The 15,224-nt window shown below is 39.7% G+C and overlaps 1 protein-coding gene across 1 annotated transcript in view; it reads left to right on the forward strand.

Moving 5' to 3' along the window:
* Positions 1 to 15,224, forward strand: part of BBX (BBX high mobility group box domain containing) — a 137,094-nt gene that overhangs the window by 101,625 nt on the left and 20,245 nt on the right. Inside the window, exons 10-13 of the mRNA XM_066572023.1 lie at positions 2,241 to 2,321; positions 4,318 to 5,233; positions 6,117 to 6,255; positions 9,385 to 9,533. Coding sequence (XP_066428120.1) covers positions 2,241 to 2,321; positions 4,318 to 5,233; positions 6,117 to 6,255; positions 9,385 to 9,533 — 1,285 coding nt within the window. The remainder of the gene's footprint in view (positions 1 to 2,240; positions 2,322 to 4,317; positions 5,234 to 6,116; positions 6,256 to 9,384; positions 9,534 to 15,224) is intronic.

The raw sequence follows: 15,224 nt of genomic DNA on the forward strand, positions 1-15,224 counted from the left end.
CTGTGCAAGGGTGATTACACCCAACTGTGATCAGTGATCCATAAGGGTATTTGGCTGTTGCAGCTCTGGGCCAGCAGAAGAGCTGGTAGTATTTACTCAGGGACACCAGAAGTTTCTAACATGGCCTCTAACAGGACAGCAGCAGGCTGAGTAGTGCTGTTCTGGAGTAAGGATTATTGCCGTGTGCAGCCTGATCTTTAGAAGTCAGCGTTGGAAGTTGTGATGCGACCATGAAGCTTGTGAAGCCCTAATTTAGTAGAAGGACAGATGCTTGTCCACAGGAGTGCACAGTTTGTACTGCAGGTGGCAGAAAAAGCGAAGCTAAGTCTGGCAGCATGACATTGTGTGTTGGATAGGTTTCCGTGATCTCTCAGTGATTGCTCAGATGGTGTCCTGCAAGCCTAATTTAATACACAAAATGGACGTTAAAGGCTCTGATTCAAACAGGGAAAAACACAGCAGATGTGCTAGGCACATCCTCCATGTCTCTAGCTCTTGTAGGACATCAGTGCTATTGATTTTTTTCTTATTTTTTCCCCAGTTTTGGAGATCTCTAATGTTGGATCATAGTTGAATGAATGATATGTGAGAGATTCAGCTTGAATTTTCAGATGCAGTTCAGTCCCTGGTATGAAGCATCCCAAATAAACCATTTCATAATCACCTCAAGGGTGTCTTAGGTTTGCAAGTGGATTTGGCAGACAGCTTGCTGTAACTCCAAACTGCAGATGTTGTGCACTGGAGGGGACTACTGTTTTCATGCTGCTGGCATGGCAAGTGTCTGGTGCGTGGGAGCCTGTCTTCTTCAGCATACCACACTGCTCTGCTCCTCCTTCATCTCTTTGCTATGTAGATTAAACAATTTTATCTTCTTTTTTTCCCCCCCTCTTCCCTATCCCTTCCTTTTTGATATTTCACAATATTTCACAGATGGTGATTAAAATAAAATGCAGAAGGGGGTTTAATTATTTTCTAAAACTTCTGATGATTTCTAAGTTTCTACAAATGGTTGGAGCCACTCTGCATTTGAAGCTTGGGAGGTTGTTGCTGTTCAGCTCTGTTGAGTCCCTTGCTGTATTTAGCCTTCAGTGCAGAGGCATGAGAGTAAGGGAGGCAGTGCAGGAGTGGAACATCACCTCACCAAGGCAAGAAGGCCACTGCATAGCACTAACAGCACCTGGCTGTCAGCAGCATGTGGAGGCCTGAGCTCTGATGATCAGAGCTTGGGAGGCGCTGTGAAGAGCTGCACCTTCCAGGAGATGTAGAGACAGTGTTGGTTTTTGTTTATTTCCTTTATGGCAGTGACAGGCCAAATTCTGCAATTGACTTCGTAGGCCCATGTTGATTGAGAGCAATGAAAACTGAGTTTGTGGGCTCAGGGAGAGACAAAAGGGTGTAAATATTTTGGTTCCCCAGTCCCTTATAACTCCACATTCTTGTGCAGCCTAAAGAAGGAGGTATAAGAAGCCCATAAGCCTGGTCTGAGATGATGGGATATGTCCTTAAAAATACAACATTTTCTTCAAACTAGTGGCCAATCCTGATACTGATACTTTAAAGTTGTTTAGAAAAATATAATTTCCTTGCACCTATTTCAAAACTGACACAAAATACTCTAAAGTACTGAAGAGGATCATGGCCTGATGCAGGAAAAAGTTTCTTGGAGGATAATCATCATGACAGCCTTCTTTTATTCTGAGGAATACTAAAGATTACCAAAGGCTTGAGGGCTTTTACTTAACTTTGGGTTCAGAGCATCTCTTTTATATGAGTCCTATAGGACACCAGAAGGTAATATCATAACCTGAAAGAAATAGCCTCCTTAACCTGTGATAATGAAATAATTAAAAATTTTGGAATACGGTGTCCCGCTAAGCCTTTAAAAACACCACCAGCTGGGCTGCATGCTGGTGTAGATTGTTGTTTAACTGCTGGAGTCTGTTCCTGTGTGAGAGAGCATGTGTTTCAGTTCATCCTGTTCCTCAAAGGGAGTCCTGACAAAAAAAACCCAAATGTGCAAGTATCATTTAGTGTACAGTGGCGTTGTCCACCAGAGCAGTGTTGGAGTGGGTTTTTATTCGTACCAGCATGCACAGGTCTACACTTCTATTTTAGTATATAATCTTATTAATGAATTTTGGGAAGAGGGGAAACAATCTGTTGAAAAGCTGTGTCATAAACATGAAAGAATTGGTAGTGATCAAAGAATGTTTTATTTGTATTGATTTTTCTCTTCATAGATTTCTTCAAGTACATCCCATTCAGGACCTTCTGATTTAACGAAACAGTGTGGAACATCAGCATTATTTCAGCTGGCAGAGGTAATACTAAAATACTGGTGACTAATTGCCCCAGGTGCAGTGGGATGGAGAAGTTAAAGCTATTGATTGCCAAAGTCTGCAAGGTTTCTTAGTTCACGCTTTGAGGTCTTTAGGGCTTAGCTGAGGAACACAAATACTTGAGAGAGAGGACTGGATGACTGTGTTATAAAATTCAGACATTGCCATTACAAATTCATGTTAATGGTTATGAGCTGCTTTCATTTCTTTTTGCTTTTCATGCCCATTTTATTTTTCAGGAGAACTAACAGGTCAGTAACTTACATAGAAGTTCTGCTGTGGTACTCTCAGCAGATCTTCCTTCTGGGAGCAGTTAAAACCAATGGCACTTTATTGAAATTTTGCCTTTTTTTGTTTCTAAACATTTTTTTAAGCTTTCCCAGTCTTGAAGATTGTTTAATTAGAAGTTTATTTGCTGACAAGACAGACGTCACTTCTTTTGTAGCCACATCTGTAGCTCTGTACTACTGGCTACTGCAGAAGAAGCAAATGTATAAAAGGAAAAAAATCCATTGGCTATGCAATGTATGTTGAATTGACAAAATAGTCTTAGTCCAGCGAGCTCCATCCTAAAGATTGAACTTTAGCTTTTGAAAATCACAGGCTGTGCTTAACATTTCAGTGTCGTAAAAAAGTCACAGAAATACCTTTGTACCAAGAGCCCACATCAGCACAGTTGTGGAGTTCTCCTTTGCCTAGTCTAACCTGCTTCCCAATAGACACTGTGAGTTGCCCAAGCTCTGGTGCTTTACAGTGCTCAGCTCAGCTTGTCCTGAACCAGATCAGTAATTTCTACCTTGTGCAGCAAGAATTTTGGAAACCTGCTACAAAAACATCCCAATCATTGGTGTTATATTCTTACATAAATTGGTATGAGAGACTTTTTTAGTTTGCAAGGAAGAAAAGCCTTGCCAATTTGAGAAATCTAAAATGGACCTAAAGAGAGCCCATGTGTCTTGGGGAGGTATATCCATACTGACCACATGGCCTGTGGGCTAAGCTGTGGGAGCCTTCTGATGTCTGGTTCAAAGCAAGCCTCCTCCATCTGGTTTTGCTCCAGGTGACTGGTTGACATTTGTTCTAAAAACAAAACTGCACTGGGAATTCAGCTTGGGGGCTTTGAGAGAGGACAGTAAGAACAAAGCATGTCTTCCCAAGGGCTGTTGGTTGGTGCCATGAAGGACTACCTTCTGTAGATGTGTCTGCATAGCTTGCAGGTGATACAAAACAGAGAGGATCTCCTAAGTCAGTGCTGCAGGAACATGGCAGTTTGAGGACCTTCTAATGGTTCTTTTTCTGTATATCGATGTTCCTCAGATAGTATAAGGATTTTGGTTTCCATTAGTGTTATCTCCAGGAGGAGATAACCATGGCAACCACCGCTGCTTTGCAGTTTTTTGCAAAATAAGTCTGTGACATGAGAAGAAAGATTCAGAAGGCTTTTTTACTACCTTCCAAATAATTTCTCACATTCAAGTAAAAGAAAATAACCTCAGGGAGATTCAGTAAACATTTTTTCCCTTGCTCCTTCAAGGCCATTTAGAAAATGGAGAAAGGAATTGTATTAGGGACATTTGAAAGTTGAAAGGGGAACAGATGTGAGATTCCAAGTAGATTGTCTGTGGCAGTAGTCAGAGATAACTCTGTTCTGTTGCATTTCAGATATTCTGAAAATCTGTCTAGCAGTGGATTTCCAGATGATATAAAGAGCTTTAAAGGAAACACCACTGAGATCAGTTGGGAGTCTTTTTCTATTAGAGCAATGAACCTACCAGCCTTATTCCAGCACTTAGCCCTCATCCCATTGCATCAGTTTCAGCATGTCTTCAGCCTGTTTTTCAGTACTGTCCTGTAGCACAGTTTGCTTTCCTAGACTAATATGCCAGAGAGATTCCCTGTTAAATGCTCCTGCTAGTATAAGTAAGTAATGTTAACAGTTGATGCTTATTTCATGGGACTGTTTTTAAACTTATTTTAGATGTGCCTTGCTTCAGAAGGAGTAAAAGTGAAAGAACCTGGGAAAACAAAAGTGGAAGCACTGGAAGATGAGGAAGGGGAAGTTTCAGAGGACATGGAAGTAGAACTGGAGAAAACAACAGTAAAAGACTCCAGTAATAGAAAAGTAGAACAATCAGAGATAGAAAAATTGCAAAACCCAGATGAAACAAAAGCTGAGGAATCAGAAACTGCAAAATGCAGAGATTTTACTAGTCTTGCAATGGAAAACAGTCCTTTTGAGAGAAAGGATAACACAAAGGATCACATGTGCCGTTCTCCAGAGCTTTTCATGAGTGACATGACTATCCTTGGGCTAAAGCCAGAAAAGATAAAGAAGAAAAAGAAAAAAAATAAGTTGGACCGGCACACAAATGAAAAATCCACCCCCAAAAAATCTTGTAAAAAGAGGCAGTCCTCCGAGTCGGACATTGAAAGTGTAATGTACACAATTGAAGCCGTGGCCAAGGGGGACTGGGGTGCTGAGAGACTTGCAGATACTCCCCGCAAAAAAAACCGCCCTGTCTCAAATGTGAAGGGAAGCATGTTGGATACAAAATCACCAAAGAAAAAAGTGAAATCAAAAGAAAAGAAAACATCAAAGGACAAACCAATGGAGACCACCAAAGAATCCAAGCCTCCCAATTTCCTTAGTATTGAAGCCAGCAAGGAAGTACCATGTGAGGCTCCTGATAACATTAAAGTGGAACCACTGACCCCAACAGAGGAGGTGGTACCCCAGAGCTTACCAGAACAGATCAAAACTGAGGACAGTGACTGTGTTAAAAAGATAGAAACTTGTGGCTCCAGGAAATCAGAGAGATCTTGCAAAGGTGCTCTTTATAAAACTCTGGTGTCAGAGGGCATGCTCACATCTCTGCGCGCTAATGTGGACAGAGGTGGGTGGCTTTGAGTGTTTTGTTTACAGCGTGAACTGCAAAAGCCTGCCTGGATTGGGAGGAAAAGCAAAAATCCATGTTTAAGCTGGAGTTTGAGCAGTGTGCAGTGGGAATATTGTGTCTGGCCACCTGCGATGCTAGGGACAGGTGGAGTGGCTGGGCTCCCTGTTCCAGGGCAGGTCTTTTCTGTAATCTGTGTTCCTGCTTACCTCACAGACTCATAACTGCTCTATTTTCATCTTTCGTGATCTGAGTTTTAAATTCTTGGCTGAAGCCTTTGTTGTTTAATTTGTCAGCCTTCTGATAGATGTGTGCAGGACTTGTCATGTATGTAACCCCGAACCATTACCTTGTTTCTATATAAACAACTCTTGTGGTTGTGAGCATAGTTCTCAATCCTGCAAGAAGCAAACGTGTTCTGGTTTTGCTTTGGTTGTTAGATTTGCTGTAGGCAGTAAGTGAGAACTCTTTATCCTGTGGAAGGACAAATTTGAGATAATATCTGGAAGCTTTCAGTGAAATGTCTGGAAGTGTATTTTTCCAACTCGTAGATTTATATGTGTAATTAGAACAGTCAGAAAAGAAAAAAGTAGTTTGTAATTTAGGGAAGCTTATTACTGTATATCTCTTCATCTCTTTCTTCTTTATACCTTAAGAGTTCCTGACTTTTGAGATAGTCCAGGAAAAGACAGGAGAGGGGATGCAGAATAGTTGTCAATATCATCATTGCCCAGTTTAAAATGAAAAATGTTTTGTAACTGCCTTAAAGAAGGTCAGGCTTCATAAGTTGCCATACTGCCTGGGTACACAAGTTTCTTTTGCATTTACTTTGTTTTGGAACATTTTTCTAAAGATGAGAAACAATTTTCTGCCTTCATCACAGGAAAAAGAAGCTCAGGAAAAGGTAACTCCTCAGATCATGAAGGATGCTGGAATGAAGAAATCTGGGCCTTTTCCCCAAGTGGGACAAGTGGGAACAAAAAACTGAAAAAGACTAAGCCAAAGGAAGAGTTTGTTTTTGGGTAAGTTGTGGCTTAACACTGATGTTTTAGTTAGGTCAGCCTAATAATTTAAAAGTGAGTCCTCCTCACTGCAGCTAAGTGACCTGCATCTAACACACAAATAATCACAATTCCAAAAATGAAAAACTCTGTGGAACTGAGTCATACTCTAAATACCTGTCGTTTATATAGCAAAGTAATTCCTTTGAGATCTTTCCAGGTTTACACCACTGTAAGTGAATTTGAATGGTGTTATTTGCTCAGTTCTAAACAAACCACACAGTATTTACCTGCTCAAAAAGTAGTGAAGAGGGTTACTTAGATTTTTCCGAGTACTTTGCAAGCACTATTTAAAGTTCTGTGTAGGTGTTCAATCATCATAACCCAGATTAGACTAGAAAGAATAGATCTCTTTGCCCACTTGGAGAGATTGCTTACAGAGGAATAGTAAACAATGTTCTTATATTGGCAAATAATTATGGTAAATAATGTCATTTTTCTATTGTAGAGAAAAGATATTTAAACTGTTTATGTCCACCATGATGAAATTAAATATATCTTAAAAACAATTAATGAGTATAGATGCATTAAAATTTAGCAAGGCTGCACAGAATTACTTTTCTAGTATACAAGTAATGATTTTTGTCAGAGTATTGCAGATTTATTTAGTTGCAGGGGTAGTAGTTAAATCTGGGTTGCCATTCATGCTTGCAAATCTTGCAGATGAGAAAATGTATTTAAAAGGGGGAGGTTTTCCATGTTGCTTGCTTAAAATTATAATATGTTTGGTTTTGCAGGTTTGCAGTACCCTTTTCACAACCTAGTTTATGTGACATCTAATTGCAGCTCACTTTCAGCAAAGATATTAAATCAGTGGGAATCCCCAAGTCTTGTTTATTGGAATAGTCAAGAAAAATTAGTTAAGAAAAAATGGAACACTTTGTATTTTTAGAGTTTTGTATAAGTTTTGGATATATTTTAAGTTGAAAGATTGAAAAATTTTCCCACATAATGGTGGGAAAGCTCATCACATCTTTTAGCTTAAAAAAAGTAGTTGTAAATTATTTATTCAAAAAGTACCTAGGAAAATTGTCTAAATCATTCATTCAACACTACCCTCATTAGCTGGCTGGATGAGAAAATACGTATTTTTCAATCTCTCATCTTTATTCAGTTGCATCATTAATGAATATTATTTAGTGAATTCTGTAAAGGCAGAATTAAGAATGTGTGAAGCATAAGTGCTGGAGAAGGTATCCAGTATCCCTTTTCATTGCATTACCTGATCTTCTGGCTACTTGAAGAGCTGGCTTTACCTCTGCCTGCTCCACTTAACTCCCTCTGCTCCCTTCAGCATCACATTTCAGCCTCATTTTTCACATGCATTGGTGAAAGGGTCCTCACCCCTTCAGAATGACATCATTTTCATAATTTTCCCTGTGTCCTACCTTCCCCATCAGTAGCTTCCCATATTTCCCTGATGGTCTGGGTCAGATGTGCTTTCCCCACTCCTTTGCCAATCAGGGCTCTACCTGCCTATGTCTCCTGGCAGAACTAGACTGTGCAGCATGAACACCTCAGCTCAGCTACACATGTCTAACCAGGCTTCTGAGAGGCTCTTAAAATTCACGACGTTGTGGATTATTTTTTATTTCTTTAAATAATTAATTGCTGACATAGAGATAGCAGCACTCCCCATTGCCTGCCTGCATGTCACAGAAGTTATAGATTACTAGCAAGGATGGCAGCTCATCCACTGTCAAATGAGGTTTGGCCTTCCCAATTAGAGCTGCAGCCCCTCATGCCCTCAGGGCAGGAGCTGAGGCAGGTGGGAACAGACAGTGGGAGAGGAGCTGAGTCAGAGCAGAAAATCAGATGGTTTTTTGGTTCAGGGAACATCCGTGTGGAAGAGAAAAAGGTAGCAGTACCAAGCACTACTGACGTAAGAGACCTTTGTGATTTAAAACCAAAATAAAACATGTACACAAACAAACAAATCCCACCATGCACCTGGTCTGCAAAGAGCCAAGGCTGTATTTTAAGATGGAAAATTGCTTCCTGAGAGAAGTAATAATTACAGAGAAAAAATGAGGTGTCTTCATGTGTCCCAAAACTTTCAGAATGCAATTTGTTTGAAGTGCTGCTTCAGAAAGCATAGAGAAGTACCATGTTTCTTGTGATACTTCCAAGTGTATAAAGGGCCATCCTTCCAACAGTCATGCCAACTTCTGTCAAGTTGAGGCTTTTCATAGCAAGGAGAATTAAAAACAAGTGGAAGATGTCATTGTTCCTCTATCATTGACAGTGCTATTTATAACCTGCCTAACTGTGTGCTTGCCTTTTACTAAAACACAGTTTCTACTTCTGCCTGGCTGGAAAAACTTGCAGGAACAGAGTGCTTATGCAAGCCAGTGTAGTCATTACAGCTGGAAATGCTGTGCCATCCTCTTTTGAGTGCTTTGTTTTCTTCTGGCTATTAGGAACAATCATACCTTGTCTGTGGATTTCTTCAGTTGTAGTTAATCTGCTGACAGTCATTCAGGTTAGGCTGCAGTATGAGGCGTGTTGGCTTTCATGAAAGCATAAGCTAGTCACATTTTTCATCTCACAGCAAATGGAATACGAGGGGAGAAGATCTAATCACGCAGAACAAATACAAAACTAATTCCCACCCCAATGCTTCATGTTTCAGAATATCCACAGGAGATTGATTAGTTTGACATTCTGCTTCTGGTTTGAAATGCTGTTTTCATTCTGGTGTAAGAACTTTTATGTGAAGTTATTTCATTGGTTTATTTATTGGTTTTAATGTCTTTGTTCACTCCCCTCACAGAACAGACAAATCTACAAATCTGTGCAGCAAACAGAGCTAAATGTCACCAGTATGACATTGATTATTTTTTTTCTAATTTTAACATATGCTACTAAGGTAATCAATTTGCACTGTTACAAATGCAGAAGCAGAAATGTACATTCTCATTCCAAAGCTGGATTAATATATACTGGTTTGGTGTTTACAGTGTGTGAATTTACCTGATTTTCCCCTTTCTCTGTGTAGAAAGGTGTGTGTGTATACAGACATGCTCTTAAACAATATATTTTTTCTCCAGAAAGTTACATTTAATTTGAATGGTTTTGTTTCCCATTTAGCTTAGCAAAATTGGAAGAAGAATTTGCAAAGAAATTCAACAGCCTTCCTCAATACAGTCCTATTACCTTTGACAGGAAAAATTCATCTGTTTCGAGGAAAAAGCGAAAGATTGGAAGTGGCTCATGTGAACTACCAAAATCCAACAAAGGTAAGTTGCCAAGTGCAGGAAGTTCTTAAGCAATGGCAGTGCGGTTACAAGCTCAGGAATTTATGCATTCTTACTTCACTGTTACCTATGGAAAGTCTGAAGTCAAAGAATTACCTAGCACTGAAGTTAGTTGGTTCTCATCTGGTTTAGTTTTTCAGGCTGATTGCTTTCAATCTTGATTCCCGGTTTTCATGATAAGTAGAACTGGGTAGAGTTTGTACACTAAAGGTATTTCTCATAGCAAGAAAGGTTTTCAAAAACATGAGTATTTGTGAGGTAAGTGAATTTGACAAGTTTTCCCAGGAGAAAATGGGGAAAAAAGGGCATATGATCAAAGGTTATATTTTCTAAGCCTAGTTTTAATTTCACTGTAATTTTAGTGTCTGTAAATTAAAACATAAGATATCAGAGATGTTTGAATGAAACGTCTGGAATTTTTCTTCTATCAAGATTATAGTTCTGTCATAAGTTTTGAGCAAAAATGTCCTGATGTGATTAAAAAAAAGTTAGAGGACATGAAAAACAATTCCATACCCAGCTCCATTGCTGAGGCTCATGGAGGGAGAAACTCCTGACACACTTGGCTATTTTTTTAATACAGGAAACCTGTGACACAGAGGTGGTAGAGAAGTGACAGTGTGGTAGGGTAAAACTACTTTTATACTGTGGCAGAAATACTGATGCAAATATACAGTATAGAAGCATCACAAAATGAAGGAATTATATACCAGTAATTCCACAAGACAAAAGGATGCTCAAAAGGATCCTCATCAGGCACAGTTTGCAATGTGAAGTTGGTTTTCTTTTCTGCAACAATGGTAGTTCCACTGAGTGACAGGTTTTAAGATCTAATATGGCTGTTTTAGCCAGGTGACCCTGGATTAGATCTGTGCCTTTTGAATGCTTCACAAATAATCACATTACAGTGTGCAGGATTGAACAGCTGTTCTTTTCTAGTGCATGCCAGTTTTGGTATTGATTTTTGTAATTAGATGTGGAACAGCCACTTTGCAAAATTAGACTTGTGCTAATACCAAGCTAGTTCTGACTTCAGCTGCCTTTAATTTTGTTTTATGATAAGTATTTGACAGAACTTCTTAAATGAGCATGAATTAATTACTTTACAGCATGATAACACACTGGTAATTAAGCAAGATCTGTTGAGAAGAAAACCTCCTCAACTGCAGTGATCTAGCAACTGAAGTTGTAGTAGCAGCTCACTGGATTTCTCACTACAGTATTTACCTGTTCAGGTGTCTGTATATTTAAAAATTCTGCAGGCCCTGTGTTGTTTGGGAAAGGTGAGCTAGAATTCTGCCTCAAGCCAGGTAGTCCAGAACTGCATTCTGCTTTTGGGTAGGCTCATACCCAAAGGAGAGTTTAGTTTTTATCTTTGTTAGCATCACTTAAAGAGCTTTGGAATATATTCAGCCTTGTCTCAAGGGAAGGTCAAAAACATAACTGCAGGCTGGTTACAAGCCTGATATGAGTAGCTTTGGCACAGCCCTGCAGAGACAGTCATGGAGCATTTGCCTCTGGCTGACAATAAGGGCTCTTTAAATTAAGCCAGCTGACTTTGCACTGAGCAGATGGTAAACAGTCACATGAACTTTTCCACCAACTGAGCTGTGGGGTTGCAACAAGCAGCCCCAGGGCAGGAATATTGGATAGTAACACTGCTCCTTCTGTAGTGAACATCTAACCACAGCCCCAAACTTAAATCCAGACAGAGCTAGTGATACCTGCTCCTAATTCCAGTGAATGTTGAATTCACACACTTAAGCTGGGCAAGCTGACAGTTTTGTGGCAGTCATTCCGAGTCCCTGAAAAGCAAGATTGAGTCAGCTCTCAAGAGATAGTTGAAAAACTTCCCAGCAAACCATTTTTCTTCAGGAAAAGAGGGATTGCTAAAAAGTAAATATTTGATGGCAGTAGGTCAATTTTAAATGTGTTTTATTTTCTTAGGATGTGTAAAACTAGGATGTGAGTTGTGGATTTGAAATTATCTGACCTAAAAGTGAATATAGGTGAGCTTACTAGCTTAGTAAGTAAGGTTTGTTCCAGTTGAGGCAAACATTTATTAAGCTGAGTCCTCAATTTAATTTGTGATGTGCTGACAGTCCCGTTGTGCTGTTGTCTGGTGAAGTGGGATGAATATAAAGACTCTTAGAGAACCCTGGTCTCCAAAAGTATAGCACAAGCAGATGTGTGCTAGGCTACTGCAAGTACTGCAGGAAATGAAACTGGCATATCATACAAAATAATAGAGCTTGGTTTGGTGTGGTTATGGGTCTTTTAAATTGTCCTGCTTTTTTACACCATTAGAATCAAACAAAAGAAGCATTTTTATGCAATGGGCATGAACCATGAAGGGTCAATATAATCTTACGGGTGTGACTGTGTGTGGATGTGGGAGACCTTAGCTTCACACTTCTCTGCACTACTGTGTTGTCTGCAGCTGTTTCTGCTGTGAGGCTTTACCTTGGGTATGTCTCTGCCAGGTAATTAGAAGAGTTGATCAGCACAAATAGTGTCTACAAGTGTTTTCAGCCTCTGGGTGTTTCCAAATAACAAATAAAAATCAGTAGGGATATGTTTAAGTAAACACTCCTTGAGATGATATGCTGCTTTTTCTGAAGGACTGTGTGCAGGATCATAAACTATCTACTCATTTTCACTCAGCACAGATAACTACTTAATTTTTTAAAGTCTACAGTGTCTACTGAACATGTAAAATTTAGAAAATATGTTAGAGTGCTGCACTATAAACCTTCCTCAGGATGTTGGGTGAATAAAAACAGAGAAATGTTTTTGTTTGTTGGGTTTGAGGTGTTTCTCTGCACCCACACCCCACCCCCGAATGTAACTGTATGCTTTAACTTTTATTTTGTGCTGGATTGATTCTCTATCAAATGTCACTAGCCTATACCTGCAACAGGCTTGATCTGCTACCTAACCACACAGCCAGATTTGTCAGGATGTTTTCCTGCTCTGGAAAATCAGTAGGGCAGTGCCCACTGACTACTTCTGTTGTGCTTGTCATGTCCAGTCCACACTTCAGCCAGTTCCTTCACATAAAAACATGTGAGGAACCCTGTAACATGAAAGCTGTTTCCCATCCACATGTATGAAGGAAAATTTGAACCTTTTCTTGAATGAGAGGCACTTTTTTTTCCCCAGAGTTTCCAAATTGTCTAAATTCTGCTCCCACTGAGCAGAATTCAGACTGGGGGTCTTTCTTCAATTGAAATAGGACTGAACCAGCTCTATAAAGCTTTGTTAAAATCCACATCCAGTGTTCTGAACTGGGAATGTGCACATACAATAATAATGCCACAAAATGGCTGAAGAATACAGCTCTACTGAATCCATGCAGATGGCCTGCTCCGACATTTACTGGAGCTGTGACTGTTTCCTTTTTTTTTCCTTCTTTCCAATGGCAAATGTGCCAAAACATCCCACTGTGCAGAAGTCAGCTGTCTGCAGTGAGTCACTAATATGCTTGTATGCAAAAGTGAGCAACAGGCAGAGTCATTATTTCTGCTTTGTACTTTGAAGAAATGCTCACTTATACACCAAGCACTGCACTAAAGCTTTCATTTTGGGAAGGCAAAGAGGGGAATGCACAGTGTGCTTTTATTTGGGGAAGAGATTGTCTACTTTTTTTTTTTTTTGTCTTTTTTGTCTGTGGCCTCTAGGACTAGAAATAAAACATCAGCTTAAAACGGATGCTGCTTTGTGGCATTCCTCTTGGTCTTAGCTCTGGGGTTTTTTGGCTTGGTTCAAAGCATTCAGATGCTTGGAGATTTTGTGCTGTAATGTTCCAAGGATCATGACCTAAAAATACAGTGCCTTCCTCTGAGAGATGCAGAAATGCACAAACTGTTTGTCCTGATTTTGTTAGGATCTTATTGAAGCGTCCTCTATTTGATCAGATCCTTTAAAACAGGGAAGTTTATGACAGCAAAGAGGGCCTATGCCAAGAAATTTGGAGGAAGTGCAGTTATGGTTCATTTTCTTGCCTGCTGCTTCCCCAGGCAGCTGACACTGGCCATAACAAGTATTCCCAGGAAGAATCCCTATTGGCCTCAGTGAGCTCTATGGACAAGCCAGGGATTAAATCCTGTGGCAGTTTCTGAAGTGCTAGGGAGAGGAATAACTGTATAGAACATTTCCAACAGAGCAATATTAGTTGATGGCTGTACAACAATGTCAAGTAAACTAAAATAAAAAGGTTTTTTTCAGCTTTCTATAGCAAGGCACATCTAGGGTCCATTGCCTAACAGCAAGACTTTTAGGTTAGTTTTTTCAGTCATGGGTTTTCTCTGGATTGAATGTTCACAAGTGGCATTTGTTCAAAGTCTTGGAATACTTGCCTGTTGTCCCCATGAAACAGGTGTAGCCCAGCCAGGCATCCTGTCAACTCCAGCATGGTGACTGTTAAGGCAAAGGGTGTGGATAAAGTTTCTTGTGGAGTCAGATTTACATTGTTAAGTCCAAGTATGAACTGTTGACTTATTTAGCTATTAGCCCATCTTCTCTTTCAATGCGTTTATGGCCAAAGGATATTCTAAGTGTCACTGGGCACTGTCTCACTGTCACTGGGCATGAGCTCACATGAGCTAAAAGGGAAGGAAATAGAAGGTTTCCTTACTGAAGGGCAGATTTTCTTTTGACTCTACTAAATTCCTTGGATTTTCCATATGGGAAAATGGCATTTTGCAGATACAGGCTGATGACAAAGGTGCCTTTGATGTGGGGAAAAAAAGAGATGAAAGACACAGGTTTCCCCCTGTGTGCAGTGCTTGTCATCTTCTGAGTTTTTCATCTCAGTTATTCTGCTTAGAGTTGCTGACACTGGCTCACTGTCTGTCATAGTGATTGAAGTGGTTTGTATGGTGCAGGTTGAGCTGTAGAAATTGAGACATGGGTGATATGTAACGTATTGCTTCTTCCAAGCATCTGAAAAAAATCACTGATCAGCTAAGTAAAGAATAATAATAACAGAAATGTCACAAGGATCATGTAGTTATGTACCTCTGTCTTCTTGTGGAACTGGTGGAAAGACTTGTTTCTGTTGATGTGGATGAAGTATCTGAGCTTGGTATCAAGAAGAGCTTAGTTCTTTCACTTAGGCTTTTGCTCAAGCTCTCCGAGCTTTTTCATTCCTTGTTTTACATTTTTGTTGCTCTGACACTAGACTAGTCCTCTGCGATACTCAGGAAACTGTTGTAAAACTTACAGAACAACACTTCAGTAAGTTTGAGTGAATATGGCCTCTTCTATTGTACTTTCAAGTGTTACCTATACAGTTTCTAGTAAGGCTGTTCACGTTCAAGGTGATGTTGCCCAAGATGATCTCTTGCTTGGACTTTATTTGGTTTGTTGTTTGGCTTCTAGATTTTTGGAAGTTTATTAATCTTTCTCCAAAGTTTTAATTTCTTCTATATTGAAAAAGAAGTAGCAGTGAGCCACAAATCCAACAAGGGCAAGATGCTAAAGTTTCTATGCCTGCCTCTGTCTGGATTTTAGCTTTCTCTCAGTAATTTTCAGTATTTATCAATGTTCTGGTTTGAAATCGAAACCAGTGAGAGACTCTAAGTCAGAAATACAATTTATTAGGAAAAGGAAAACCATAATACATGCAAAAATAGAAAAGAAAAAAAACACTTACAAAGTCAGAATACAACC

Source organism: Molothrus aeneus, chromosome 2, assembly GCF_037042795.1.
Source record: "Molothrus aeneus isolate 106 chromosome 2, BPBGC_Maene_1.0, whole genome shotgun sequence".
Classification (NCBI taxonomy): Eukaryota; Metazoa; Chordata; class Aves; order Passeriformes; family Icteridae; genus Molothrus; species Molothrus aeneus.